The following is a 15,361-nucleotide window of genomic DNA, read 5'->3' on the forward strand; positions in this document are numbered from 1 at the left end:
AGTGCATATGTTTGACAATTGCACAGGCAACTTTCACATTTGATAAAAAATCCAAAGGCAAAATGAGGCAAAACAGATTCTTCATTGGAATCTTGATTTTGTGGTTACCACTAGGCTATAAAATTTAAACAGCAAAATGAAAGAGTATGGACTTTGAAGTTCAGACAGAAATAGGGTTGAATCCTTGTTCTGCCCATTTTCTAGCTGTACAAATTTTGGAAAGTTTCTTACCCTCACCTCTTTTTTTTAAAAAAATTTTTAGTTGTTTATAGATCTTTATTTATCTGTAGTGCTGAGAATTGAACCCAGTGCCTCACACATGCCAGGCAAACGAGCTACTGCTGAGCTACAGCCCCGACACTTCTTTTTATTCTATTTTCCCTCCTTTTCACGTCTTTTTTTTTCTTTTTTTCCAGTTGTAGATGGACACAATACCTTTATTTATTTATTTTTATGTGGTGCCTCACACATGCTAGGCAAGCGTTCCACCACTAAGGTATAACCTCAGCCCCAGTTTACTCACTTCTTAAATGAAGTAGCTTCTATTTCACTGGGCTGCTGTCTGGATCAATAGCTAGTGCATCTTAAATAAAACACGTGTCAATACGTTTTAAGTGTTTTTTTTTCCCTTGAAAATCTTCTTTGAGTGTTCTGACTTAGGCTGAAATAATTCTGGAGACCCATTATTTAGTTTGGGTTAAAAGAGGAAAATAAAGAAAGGGAATAAGTCAGGAAGGTACTGTGACTGTCAGTGAGCTCAAAAGAAATGAACTAAGGTATTAACACAGGATGGAGAGAAAAGGAGTCAAGGCATATTTAGCATGTCCCAATATTGCCACTTGGAAGACCAAGACTTTTTATCTTCCTGGGTTAGGATAGGAGTCTTTGTCAAAGAATAAAATATTCCATACCTAAATCAAAGATAAGATTATATATGAATAATACATATTCTATATGAAAATTATTTTCACACACACACACACACACACACACATACACACACAGTCCTACCCAAATCCTTCTCTTCCATGCTAATATCCTTGTTTGTCTTGTGGGTGTTCCACCCTTGACATGTGCTTGTTCAAGCAATTGTGTTTTTTTTAAAAATATTTTTAGTTGTAGACGGACACAAGACCTTTATTTATTTTTTATGGTGCTGAGGATTGAACCTAGTGCCTCACAAGTGCTAGGCAAGTGCTCTACCACTGAGCTACAACTCTAGTCCTCTAGCTATTGTCTTAATTCTTACTTCGTGGCATTCTGTTTTAGCCATGTAGTTAATATTCAACTAACTAATTTATTTATTTATTTATTGGTACTGGGGATTATAGCCAGGGGCACTTAACCACCAAGCCATATCCCAAACCTTTTTATTTATTTAAAAAAAAAAAAAAAATATATATATATATATATATATATATATATTTTTAGTTGTTGATAAATCTTTATTTTATTTATTTACATGCAGTGCTGAGAAACAAACCAGTGCCTCACTCATGCCAGGCCAAGTGGACTACTGCTGAGCCCCTGCCCCAGGCCCCCTTGTAATTTTTTGAGACAAGGCCTCACTAACTTGCTGAGGCTGGCTTTGAACTTGCGATCCTTCTGCCTCTATCCCAAGCTGCTGGGATTATAGGCATGTGACACTCAGAATTTAAAAAATGGGAAAATTAAAAAAATTCAGATAAATACTTTAATTATCACACAAAGCAGAAGTTGTATGTATACATATATAACAACTATGTATGTACATATACAACTATCTACAAATATGTAGCACAGGTACAAATTTTGAAAGGGAATACACAGAAAAATGTTTTAGGATATTGAAGATACATTTCTTCCTTATTTTGTAATAAACTCAACAAAACATTATACTAGGTAGGACTATTTTAGTGCTAGAGAATCTCATATAGATGAATTTGTTCAAGAGCTTCTCTATCAGTGTCTTCTGGTAGGCATTCATCATAGTTCAGTGGTACTTCTTTGACCCAGGGAGATAACTGTATATTAGTCTAGGGGAAAAACAAAACAAAACAAACAACCTATGAATAAACATGAATTACAGAATAATCCTACTTTCTGGAATTTCACGAAAGCATCATTAAGTAATTGAATACATTAGATTTTTACTATAATACACAGGACCAAGTTTACATGGAACTATGTGAATATATTTTTGTTGTACTAAACAATAGGTCTATGTGTTTAGAGTTAAATTTATTCCGATTTTAGAACATTAAAGCATAAATACATAATAGTCATTTTAATGTAACTAGTGTAATAATTATCATTTGGTTTAAACAACAAAAGACCAAAATAACAACGGGAATATACTGAGAACACAGAAAAATTGTTCATACATCCACGGTAATAGATTTCCTTTCATAACCTTCATTAGACCCTTACTCTCCTATGGCAAACTTGAGCCTCCATGCCAGAGAAATTCTGGAATCACTACTGTATGTATTTGTTTAAAGAAGTTTATTTTCAGACAGGAATGCAGTAAAATTATCAAGAGTTTATGTATAAGGACTTTTTCATAAATATCAATTTCTAATGGTTATTTGAACAAATTTATGCACTTAGGGTGAAGACTATTATTCTGGTAAGTGAAAAATTACTTATATACATATAATTATAACATATATATATATATATATTAAAAAAACATAAAGACCATATACATATTTTTAAAAAAATATCTTTGTGGTGCTAAGAATTGAACCCAGTTTCTCACACATGCCAGGCAAATGCTCTACCACTGAGCCACAACACCAGCCCCTAAAGACCATATATTTTAAAAGTTTTGTCACATCCCACCCCCCCACACCCCTAGCATTCCAATATTAGGGATTTAACCCAGGTGCACTTTATCACTGAGCTACATTTCCAGCTTTTTTTATTTTTGATTTTGAGACATGGTCTTGCTAAATTGCTGAGGGCCTTGATAAATTGCTAAGGCTGCCCTTGAACTTGCCATTCACCGCCTCAGTCTTCTTAAATCACTGGGATTACTGGTACATGCTACTGTGCCCACTAAAGCTGTTTTTATGAGTATGGAAAATCATGGTGCAGTCACACCACTCATGGGGTGGGAATCTTACAAGGAAGTAACTAGAGAGATTAACACCTTTTCTTTATATATTCCTCTAGATTATTTCCCAAGCATGGATTACTTTTAAAATTTGGATGATTACTAAAAAATTTTTTTTTGAAGGTGTTATTGATCATTCCTCCTCCTCCTCCTTTTTTTTCTTTTTTTTTTAAAGAGGAAGAAACAGGTAACTTAAATTTGACAGTGCTTATATATAAGGAACTCTCCACTACAGGAAATAATAATAATCATAGCTGGGTATGTCTGTAATCCCAGCAACTCAGGAGGCTGAAGCAGGGGGATTCCAAATTCAAGACAGCTTCAGCAACTTAGCAAGACCCTGTCTCAAAAGAAAAAATAAAAATGGCTGGGGATGTGGCTCAGTGGTTAAGCAACCCTGACTTTAATCCCTGGTACCAAAAAGAAATATAATAGTACCTTTAATCTGGGGATCTCAAAGAACTTCACAAATACTAATTAACCTTCATGAAAAGATCAATTTGCTGGGCTAAATTTAATTTTATCATTTATTTATTTATTTAGTTAGTTAGTTATCGGCAGACACCACATTTTTGTTTGTATGTGGTGCTGAGGATCGAACCCGGGCCGCACGCATGCCAGACGAGCGCGCTACCGCTTGAGCCACATCCCCAGCCCTGGGCTAAATTTTATTATTAAGTATCAGCATCATTTTATATGGAGAATCTGTGGAACAAGAAAATTGTTGTGCTGGACTCCCAACTGATTTAGAGGCCAAACTGCACAGAGTATGGAGTCCTCCAGTCTACTTATTTGAAGCCTTGTGTTCCTTTTGGTCTAAGGGACAATGTTTAATGTGGGTGTTCTGAGCCCCCTACAAATATTCAGTAGTGTTTGTTAACCCCAAACTATGACCCTAAAGTTAGAAAAATTGGGTAGAGAAGCAAAGGATTCTATATCCAAGTAAAGATTACAATTTCAGAGCTTTTGAGGCCAGGAAATAAATCTCAAACTAGTGCTTAAGTAATAAGGCTCCTGCTATTCTATCATTTGTCACTATTTCAGAGAGAACATTCCTAGAATATCATAACAGCTATCAAGGAAAAAAAAATACAGGAAAAAATTTTGACAATAAAAATACTAGATAAGTGGTTTACATACCTGAAGAACTGAGAGAGATTCTTCAAGACTTGGCACTGTTAGTAATAATGATCCTTGCTTCCTTACATTATGGCTGATGTATTCCCAGGCTCTGCAACACATTAAAAATTGACATGTTAAAACAACAAGATATTACTACATACCTATTAGAATGGACAAAATCCAGAATACTGACAATTGTAGATATGATCTGGATTTCTATACTGTGTATGAATCTTTTTTTTTTTTTTTAATTTTTTTTTTAAGGAGAGAGAGAGAGAGAGAGAGAGAGAATTTATTTTTTTAATATTTATTTTTTTTAGTTCTCGGCAGACACAACATCTTTTGTTTGTATGTGGTGCTGAGGATCGAACCCGGGCCGCACGCATGCCAGGTGAGCGTGCTACCGCTTGAGCCATATCCCCAGCCTTGTGTATGAATCTTGATAGAATACTATACTACTAAGGAAAATGATGAAGTAATCTAGGGGCAGATGGGTAGTGGAATCATTTATACTTCTTTTAGTTATAGCAATGATTAGTGGGTTTATTAAGTTCTGGAGTTTATTAGCAAAATGATAAAATGTTCTTTTTCTCAGGCCGGATGTAAAATTATGTGGCAGTGTTCAATAATAAATGTCATTGTGTTTGGGCTAGTGCTTTTTTGTTCTTTTGATTGTGGTTTCTAAAAATGATATATTTGGCAGTTATGTTCTGCAACATCTTTTCTTTCATTTTCTTTGTTTTTTTTAAATTTTTTATTGTTGGCTGTTCAAAACATTACATAGTTCTTGATATATCATATTTCACACTTTGATTCAAGTGGGTTATGAGCTCCCATTTTTACCCCATATACAGATTGCAGAATTACATCAGTTACACATCCATTGATTTACATATTGCCATACTAGTGTCTGTTGTGTTCTGCTGCCTTTCCTATCCTCTACTACCCCCCCTGCCCTCCCCTCCCCTCCCCTCTTCTCTCTCTGCCCCCTCTACTGACATTCATTTGTCCCCCTTGTATTATTTTTCCCTTTCCCCTCACTTCCTCTTGTATGTACTTTTGTATAACTCTGAGGGTCTCCTTCCATTTCCATGCAATTTCCCTTCTCTCTCCCTTTCCCTCCCACCTCTCATCCCTGTTTAATATTAATCTTCTTCTCATGCTCTTCGACCCTACTCTGTTCTTAGTTACTCTCCTTATATCAAAGAAGACATTTGGCATTTGTTTTTTAGGGATTGGCTAGCTTCACTTAGCATAATCTGCTCTAATGCCATCCATTTCCCTGTAAATTCTATGATTTTGTCATTTTTTAATGCAGAGTAATACTCCATTGTGTATAAATGCCACATTTTTTTTATCCATTCATCTATTGAAGGGCATCTAGGTTGGTTCCACAGTCTTGCTATTGTGAATTGTGCTGCTATGAACATCGATGTAGCAGTGTCCCTGTAGCATGCTCTTTTCTTTCATTTTCTATAAAATAGAATTAATTATAGGTAAATGTTCTGGCATAACAATTCCAATATCAGAATGTTTTACTGTATCTTCTAAACTTACTTTTGTATATTGTCATTCACAAGAAGATAACTACAAGAGCCTATAACCTATCTATATTTAGAATTCATTGTTCTAGACAATTTAGAAGTGATTAAATTATATCTTGTAGCCAATAGTTATTCAGTGAATCATGCAGAGTTCATGAATGAACATACCAAGAAAGTTTTAAAAATAACCCAAATATACAGTATTTCCCATATCAATTTCCCAATAGTTTTCTTCATAAAGTGTAAAGTATTTATCTTTCAAGTTTTTTTTTTGGTGTGTGTGTGTGGTAATGGGGATTTAACTCAGGGTTGCTTTACCATTGAGCTCACCTCCAGCCCTTTTTTATTTTTATTTTGTGACAGGGTTCGCTATCTTGCCCAGGCTGGCCTGGAATGATCCTGCCTTAGTTTCTGAAGTCACTGGGATTACAGGCATGTGTTACCATACTTGGCTTCTTTAAACTTCTTATAAAGCATAAACCTGCTAATATTTCACTTCTCAACAATTATGCAGTATTTTAGCTACCTGTCATTAACTTGTTATTTATTTAGTTAGTTTTTGGTACTGGGAATGGAGCCCAGGGGTGCTTTATCATTGAGCTACATTCCTGGTCTTGGTCTTTTTTTATTTTGAGACAGGTTCTCACTAAGTCAAGGCTGGCCTTGAATCTGCAATCCTTCTGCCTCAGCCTCCTGAGCTACTAGGATTATAGGCATGCACCACCACATCTGGCTTGTCATTAACTTTAAAAGGGCAAAGTTGGGCTGCGGATATAGCTCAGTTGGTACAGTGCTTGCCTTACATGTACACAGGCCCTAGGTTCAATCCCCAGCACCACACATACACACACACACAAAGGGGACAAAAAGTAAATCATACTTTGTTCACTAGAAATTATGTTTGAAGAGGGCACTATGATTAAAACAACTTTGTTCATGGTCATGTGTTTAGTTTATGACCCAAACCACCACCCTCTCCCTGAGCTATGACAATATGATAGTTTCTTTTAAAACGAATTAAACTGTTCATTTCATAGTGACCTTAAAGAGTAGTAATTTGTGTGTATGTGTGTGTGTGTTGTGTATGTGTGTGTGTGTGTGTGAGAGAGAGAGAGAGAGACAGAGAGAGAGAGAGAGAGAGAGAGAGAGAGAGAGAGATAGATAGATAAGCGGGAGGGGGGAGAGAAAAGGGCGGAGGGAAAAGGAGAATAGAGAGGTAGTACATACAAGATGGTGGCAGAATAAAGAAGTTTGGATTCCGTTCAGTATTAACTATATTGGTCTACAATTCTGTGCATAATTTGTGAAAGAGACATCCTACTGATGTACTAATGGAAACACATTAGTATAATTCCTTTTTATATATATGGAAAGGAGCTTTTCTGCATCTTGAATACTCAAATGTCATTATGAAAAATAAGAAATTAGCAACTCTAACTGGTTACCAAAACAGCATTTTAGATTGTATAGACTTTAGGAATTTCTAAATTAACAGTGGCAAGGACATCAGAAAAGTGATCATAGGGGCTGGGGTTATGGCTCAGCGGTAGAGTGCTTGCCTAGCACGTGTGGGGCCCTGTGTTCAATTCTCAGCACCACATAAAAATAAATAAAGATATTGTGTCCAGCTACAACTCAAAGAAAAAATATTAAAAAAAAAAAAGTGATCATAGATTTGCTAGTTTTTCCACTACTTAAGAGTGGAATAAACTCCAGGAATCTACTATTATTACCTTAAGAACACTGTAAAATTCAATAATTAATCACTATTTTCCAGATTAATATTCTTATATGCTCCTTTATATTCATTTATAAGCCTTAGTTAATATCAATTATTTTGTGATAGGATAGTAAATGATGTTATTTCACAGAAAAGTGAGGTAGAAAATCATAAGTATAAAGAACCACTGGGAACTGTTGTCTAATTTTATTCTTGGCTGTTTAAGCAAATGCTTGGGTTATACAATTATTTGATATCTGTGGAAAAATAGAAGAAACATTTTATGAAGTTTGTTTTTAATATTTTCATATATAATGTATTTTCTTATTAAAACAATCTCACAGTTGAGGTTGCTTTAAAAAAGTTTAATATTAGGATGTTTTTACTGTACCTTGTTGAATATATTTTAAAAACAATGGGCTGGGATGTGGCTCAAGTGGTAGCACTCTCGCCTGGCACGTGCGGGGTGCTGGGTTCGATCTTCAGCACCACATAAAAATAAAAAATAAAGATGTTGTATCCACCGAAAACTAAAAATATAAATATTAAAAAATTCTCTCTCTAAAAAAACCCCATAAAACAAAATTTTGAATAAATAACGTACCTGGCCTGTTCTGCCTCATTAAGAAAATATTCGAAGACATTATTCATTATAACAACATCAGCATTTTGCAGAAGTGAACCCTGGGTGCAGATATCTGCATGAAGCACCTAAAGAAGAATGAGTATATGTAATGAACAAGTATATGCTATTACATAACCGCATAGGAAATATCTATATAGTGAAATATTAGATATAGTGAAACATTATGAGATTAATAGCTTTGACAATGGGAGATCAGTATACTGATGCCTATAGGAGAAACAATATCTAGTAAAAATCAAACTTCTGAAGATCTATTTGTTTTAGATGGAATTATTTATTAGGTCATAATTATGCTTTTTTAATTCCCAGTTCAGAGTTTTTTCCTCTATAATTATATCACTAGTTCTAAGTCAAAGAACCTAGGTTTGAATTATGGCTCCATTACCAATCAGGCTTGTAATCTAAGGTAGTCAGTTTTTTCATAAATAAAATGGAATCTCTTTATTTCACAGAACCAAGTGGGACCATATAAAAATTATAGGACACACACACACATAACCCTAAAATTATAAAAGTAGGTTGTAAATTAGAGACTTTTTTTTTTTCCCTCCGGTACTGGGTGCTTTACCACTAAGCTACATCCCCAGCCCTTTTTACTTTTTGAGACAGGGTCTTGCTAAATTGCTTAGGGCCTCTCTAGATTGCTGAGTCTAGCCTTGAACTTGCAGTTGGGTTACAAACTATAAATTGTTAATACACTGTTAACCCGACTTGTGTGACTCTTCATCTAAAATTGACTTGAATTATTATCTATTTAAAAAAGCAAGGAAGGAAGGACAGCAGAATAAAATAGACATTATCATTGCTGTATGTATATACGTGACTGCATGACCAATGTGATTCTGCAACCTGTATACTCAGAAAAATGAGAAATACCCAATCTGATTCAAATGTATGATATGTCAAGATCATTGTACTGTCATGTGTAACTAATTAAAACAAATAAAAAAATAAATAAATTGATTAAAAAAAAAAAGCAAGTAAAACAATTTATTTAAGGGCTGAGGTTGTGGCTCAGCAGTAGAGTGCTTGCCTAGCATTTGTGGGGCCTGGTTTCTATCTTCAGCACTACATAAAAATGAATGAATGGAATAAAGGTATTGAGTCCAATTACAACTAAAAAATAAACATTTAAAAAAATTATAAAAAAATTACACTTTAATCAAGAATTGCAGACCACAGGAAAGATAAAATAAAGAAATAAACAATTTTCATTTTAAAAAGAAAAAGTTTACTTTGTATCATATTATTTCTTTTCAAATAAGCACTTGGTCTTACAAATATATAATATTTTGAAAGGTACAGGGTCTAATTATTTAAAAAATATTTTCTTTCTTTAAATAATAAAAATACTAAAAAAATTAAATTAAGTTGGCCTGGAGTTCTAAAAAGAGCTTTGACATATTCTCAAAACAAAGAAAAAAATCAGTTAATTGCTTCAAACTTTCTAAATATGTAACTTAGATAAGAAATAGAGGGCTGGGGTTTGGCTCAGATATACAATGGACAACAGAAAATATATTTTAAAGAGTACCTTTATTCTATCATTGAACTGGTATTTTTTTATGACCATTTCTTGTAGCTGGCAAAAGTCTCCATTCAATTCTACTCCATAGAGTTGCTCTGCTGAACTGTAAAGGTAACCCTAAAAAAGGAAGATACATTTTGATGCTACTGAATTAATTTTCAATTTTGGGTTTGTTTCTACTTGAAATTTAAAGTCAGGTTTTAAAAAATATCCATAAAGTAAAAATAAAACTAAAGACAAGTAACATCTTGTAGTTTATGTAAAACTTATATAATCTTAAGAATATTTTGTAATATTCCCAGTCTTGACTAAGTAGTTACATTTTTAAAGATAGGTTTCTTATTTATTTTGTTTTATTTTAGGTACTGGAGATTGAACCCAGGGGCCCTTAACCCCTGAGCCACATCCCCCAAAGCCTTTTTATTTGCTAAGTTACTTGCTGAGGCTGGCTTTGAACTTGGGATCCTCCTGCTTCAGCCTCCTGAGTCACTGTGATTACAGTGTGTGCCTTGATTTCTTATTTTTCTTGATAAAAACAAAGTTTAAATGAGAAAAGTGACCATGTATAAATTCTGTGCACAATACTCGACTTCTGTAATTTCTTGGGAAGTTACACCAAGGGAAAGCAGCAAAGGAATTAATCTGTGGGAATATGATGGAAAATCATGTACAGTCTGACACTAGTGGGTGGTCACCAGAGGTATATACTGGTTGATTTAAGGAAGTCAGCCTAGAGTTTGGCAATCTGCCAAAGATAATCCACCAATAAGTTAATAAGGATAATTTTTAAAAAACTGACTATGTATTGTTATGCGTTTTTTATTGTTATCATAAAAAAATAATTTGGAAAGAAAGGTCAAATCATTTTCTGAAGATCACTCTGTACCAACGTACATAAAAACCAAATTTGTATCTATAGCTCTATCATGGATTTTTAGAATATATTTAACAATGCATATGTAGGTATTCAAAAAATTTTTATTTATGGAATCAGTGACCTCAGAGAAAAATGTCAATATATTTAAGATTTTCAACAATGATACCATGTATGTAATCCCAACACTCAGGAGGCATAAGTGAAAGGATCACTTGGGTGCAGAGGTTCTAGGACAGCCTAGGCAACATAGCAAAACACTGTCCCCCCCACCCCCCCAAAAAAACAATAACAAAAAGAATATCAGACTGTATATTTTCTATTATGGCTATCTTTCTTAATTACAAAATGAAAGTTTAACCCTGAAAAATAAATTAAGCAGTAAAGAATTAACTGTTTCTGTATAAAGCAAGCAATGATATTTCTAGCATGAGCCTCTACTGTTATTGGTCACATGTTTTAACAAGCCTACTAATGACAACCAGAAACTACATTTCAGTTTTTTGATAAAATCATTTAAGTACACTGAAAATACTCATGATTTGAAAATCTTTTTTAAAAGCCATTTGAAACTTTTTAAAAGACATTCAAACTTTGGATCACAGAAAATGGGAGCAAGATATGTTCTTGGACATCATATAAGTTGCTCATTTACAGATGAAGAACTGGAGGCCAAGAGGCATTAAATGACTTGTTTATAGTCATACAGGGATTTCTTTTCTTTCTTTCTTTTTTGTATAACTGGGAATTTCACCCAGGGGCACTACTTTACCACTGAGTTACATTCCCAGCCCTATTCACTTTTCAATTTGAGACAGGTCTTGCTAAGTTGCTGAGGCTGGTCTCAAGCTCGTGATCCTTCTATTTTATTTCAGCCTCCCGAGTTGCTGGGACGACAAGTGTGTCCCACAGCACCTGGCATAAGAGTTCTTATCAAAGCTCAGCATACCACTTTATTTTAGTTATAATACAGATAAAAGTAGTGAGGATGTATGTAGCTCAGTGGTAGAGTGCTTGCCTAGCATATTCAAGGCTCTGGGTTCAATCACCATCACAAAAAGAAGTCAGTGGTGACTGATAAATTAGTAAAGTGTTATAAAAGTATTATGTTTCTGTAATATTTACATTCTTTGTGTTGTAGAGATAGATTAGTAAAGGAACTCAGACAGCTGGTTTTAGCATTCCAACCTCATTTATTATCATCAAATAGAATTTAGGAACCTGCTATGTTATACTATTTTAACCTTATTATGTTACTGTAATAAATAAAGCCAAGCTGTCACCTTGGATGGTGGCAGGCAAAGCTGTTGCTACAGGAAAGTATTTTCCAAAATGTTGAGTATGTCCGCAAATTGGACTTTACCCCAAAAAGGACTGTGCCAAGTCTGGAGCCAACGTCAACCAAGACCTTTCCTGACAGATCAGGGAGTACATGATGATAAATGAACTTCAATTCCATGAGGGAGAAGGAATGAGAAATAAATCCTGGAGAATTAGAACAGAGTGAACATCAATCTATGCTTTGCTATTAAGAATTGCATTCTGTATTTCTATAATTCTTTCACCTATATTTAAGAGTATATTTCATGTATTTTTCTTAATCAATGAGAGCCATCCGGAATTTATTTAGAAAAAAATATGATAAATTTGTACTCTACCCTCTAAGTTATATTATAGAAAAGGAAATAATAACTCTCTGACATTTAAAAGGGCTCTAGGAACCAGCTACCGAGATTATTGTCTCTATCTGTTCTTGCTACTGCTTGAAATGTCCTGGGTTTTTTCTTCCTTTTTGTTCTCTGACTTGTTGCTACTTGGTGGCTTCTTAACTTCCACATCTGGCTTTCTCACCTTACCCCAGGGTCAACCTAAAAACTGCCATGTACTGCTGCATAGCCTATATATAAACTACCAGACAAATGATCATCTTTGGAGTTGTATAATGGAGAATGTGTGTTCTGCAGTGGTATGGAAAGAGATTAAAATATCTCCATAAGTTGCCCTTATTTCCTTTAACTACCACCATTTATTTTCTATCCTCAAGTCTATTTTCTTACCCCAGTTTCTGAGATAAAATTTCTGGGATAGCCTGAGTCAATTTTTTCCCCTGATATGCTAGACATAATATAATGGTCAGGAAGAGGAACAACCTTGGCCATAACCAATGGAAAGTGGCAAAGAAATGGAAACAGGTAGGCCAATCCCTTGGAACAGAATAAATGTTGTGACTAGGTCTCAGAAGTAACTTTTGGAGATTAGTTCTGACCACTGTAGTCATTATCTCCCTAGAATCCACATCATCCATAACTCTTTGCAATATTAGTACTTTTTCTCTGGGCTAAAGTCACCATTAATGTTTCAGAGCTAGATAAATCCAATGTCATATGAAGAACTCCTCCATGGTGACAGCTGTTTCAGATTCATTACAGTTATCTGAGCTGTTCTGGATATCTAGTCATTATTTATAACCTTATTTTTATGAAAATATAATAGCCTAGTCTTCAGACTTTTGTCAAACAGCTCTTCTGTAAAATTTCTAGAAATCAGATCTATTTGTTATGGTTTTATAGTTATAATTCACCTTTTAGTTTGTCCTCTATTATTCTTATCCAAGACCTTTTCATTCTGTGAATTTCAACTACTTCAAATGGAAATTAGAAGTATTATCTAGAAATAGAATCTTAAACCAGTCAATCAGGTAAACTTAATTCCAAATTATAATGCAGGTACAAAATATTAGTAGTACCTAAAAAATTCAGGTTTGGTAGTAGTTAACCTTTGAGAATGACATTATCTAAGATCAATAACATAAGCACAAGATTAATTCCTTGGAAAGGCAACCTGCTCCAAGCAACAACTCTAAGTGAGCTGGAAAATGCATGTCTGAAACAACAGTTCAGTCAATTACATTCAGTTTAAACAAAGAATATATTAATAGAAAAATTAATATATTAGCATCATGGAGACATTTTAGTTTCCTGTTTGGGACACAGGTGCTGCAGCTGAGGAGCACATATGCAAGACTTACTGTCACTAGAGTTGTTCTGTTATGGGTCAGGGATGTTCACTGGATCAAAAATGGTCTGAATAAATTATTTCTCAAGATTATCTGTCTCTGTCTTGAGCCCATGTCTACCTAGTAATATTTGATCACTATCTGACTTCTCAAACATGTTTTTATAGGGAAAACATTTCGGACCCCTTGAAAAGTTACATTTCTTATTATAAACATATCAACAAATGGTTTGTAAATTAATCTTTGTTGAGTATATAGAATATGAGTTAGTTCTCCTGTGTCTAGCCATTTCTGATTAATTTTTGGACTTGAAAAATCATCTGTGATTATGCAGTTTTTAAATGTGTTCTGGAGGACATTAAGTGGCCAGCTTCCCTATGAAATATTTATATTGAGTCTCCTTATTGCAATATTTGGTAATGGCTATGCTGCAGGTTGGCCTTTTGCTTTAAAAAGTCTTCAATGGTCTCGTCAAAAATGTGCACACTCATGACATGTCAGAAAAAGTACACATAAAGTCATCATATTTGTACACTTGAGTGCCTACCTAAAGGTGCTGTTTGGTGTGAGCCACACACCATACAGTAGTTTCTGCTCATTTTTCCTTCCTCACATAATGAATCAATAAAGTCTTCATCATAAAGGAATGCATCAACATGAACTGTGGGTTTTGGCTGCTGCTGTATCTAGAGGAGAGAAAAACATCAAAAGAAATATAAGTTAAAAAAAGTCTCTCTTTATTGCTAAATAAGGCAAAATATTAATGTTTCATATGCTAAAATTTTGAGAGTAACAAGGCACAAAAAGATAAGTTTCACTTATTCAAGTCAATAACTACTTTTTTCCCCCTCCATTTAATTACTGATACACTATTAACTTTTTATTTGACCTGGAAAAATACAAAACATGACTGTAAGAAATATCTAAAATTTCAGCTCCAAGTAATATTAGAGATTATCTTGTCCATCCTAAGGAGTATATTTTACAAAAAAATTGATACTCAAGATTTCTGTAAAGAAATTACACTATGAAGAGGGAGAAAGTTGAAACTAATGCTAGGTTTTCTGAGTTCTACGTGTCAGTTACTTACCATCAAAATACTTAGCAAGTAATCTTTGTCCAAAAAGCAAAGTTTTCAAATCATTAAAATGTTATTAAATCTTCATGCTTAGAGATAGCAGCCCTCTTTTAATATTGGTGGGTTGAGGTATAACTGCAGATGGCAACAAAGAACACTCAGATTCCTTATACCTTAACTATAATAAAAAAATCCTATATGGATTCTTAAAAATTTTATTTTACAAAAAAAATTCTTTAAGTATGTTAAAAATCAATGGACACATATAAAGATCAGAAGGAAACAGAGGAAGATAAAATCAGTCATTTTATTTATCGTGGTATATCATGATAATGATAAGATTGTTTTATTAAATACCATCCAAACTGTTTTACAAATATTTCTCTCAATTTTTTTTAAAGAGAGAGAGAGAAATTTTTAATATTTATTTTGTAGTTTTCAGTGGACACAACATCTTTATTTTATTTTTATGTGGTGCTGAGGACTGAACCCAGTGCCTCGCGCATGCCAAGGGAGCGCACTACCGCTTGAGCCACATCCCCAGCCCCTCCCTCTCTCAAATTTTACACTGCCTGCTTTCCTCCTTTGAGAATCCAATCTGAATGCTTGAATATCTATAGTTTTGCAAAATGTTCATGATATGCATATACTATTAAGAATATAGCTTTAGTTCCTTTGCTCAGGCATTATAGGCTAAAAGCAGCACATGGAGGATGGCTATTTTCAGATTAGTGGT

The 15,361-nt window shown here is 34.1% G+C and overlaps 1 protein-coding gene across 3 annotated transcripts in view; it reads right to left on the reverse strand.

The window, feature by feature from the left end:
- Positions 1-1,679: 1,679 nt before the first annotated feature.
- Positions 1,680-15,361, reverse strand: part of LOC114088036 (uncharacterized) — a 32,956-nt gene continuing 19,274 nt past the window's right edge. For 2 of the 3 annotated variants that reach the window (XM_027929594.2, XM_071607831.1), the window contains 6 exons: positions 14,095-14,233; positions 11,895-12,016; positions 9,664-9,774; positions 8,088-8,194; positions 4,238-4,328; positions 1,680-2,015 (listed from right to left, as the gene is read on the reverse strand). In XM_027929594.2, the coding sequence (XP_027785395.1) occupies positions 1,899-2,015; positions 4,238-4,328; positions 8,088-8,194; positions 9,664-9,774; positions 11,895-12,016; positions 14,095-14,233 (687 nt within the window). In that variant the 3' untranslated portion in view covers positions 1,680-1,898. Of the gene's footprint in view, positions 2,016-4,237; positions 4,329-7,874; positions 7,964-8,087; positions 8,195-9,663; positions 9,775-11,894; positions 12,017-14,094; positions 14,234-15,361 lie in introns of all 3 variants that reach the window. The other variant, XR_011706598.1, reaches the window with a different exon arrangement.

This window comes from Marmota flaviventris, chromosome 2 (genome assembly GCF_047511675.1).
Source record: "Marmota flaviventris isolate mMarFla1 chromosome 2, mMarFla1.hap1, whole genome shotgun sequence".
NCBI lineage: Eukaryota > Metazoa > Chordata > Mammalia > Rodentia > Sciuridae > Marmota > Marmota flaviventris.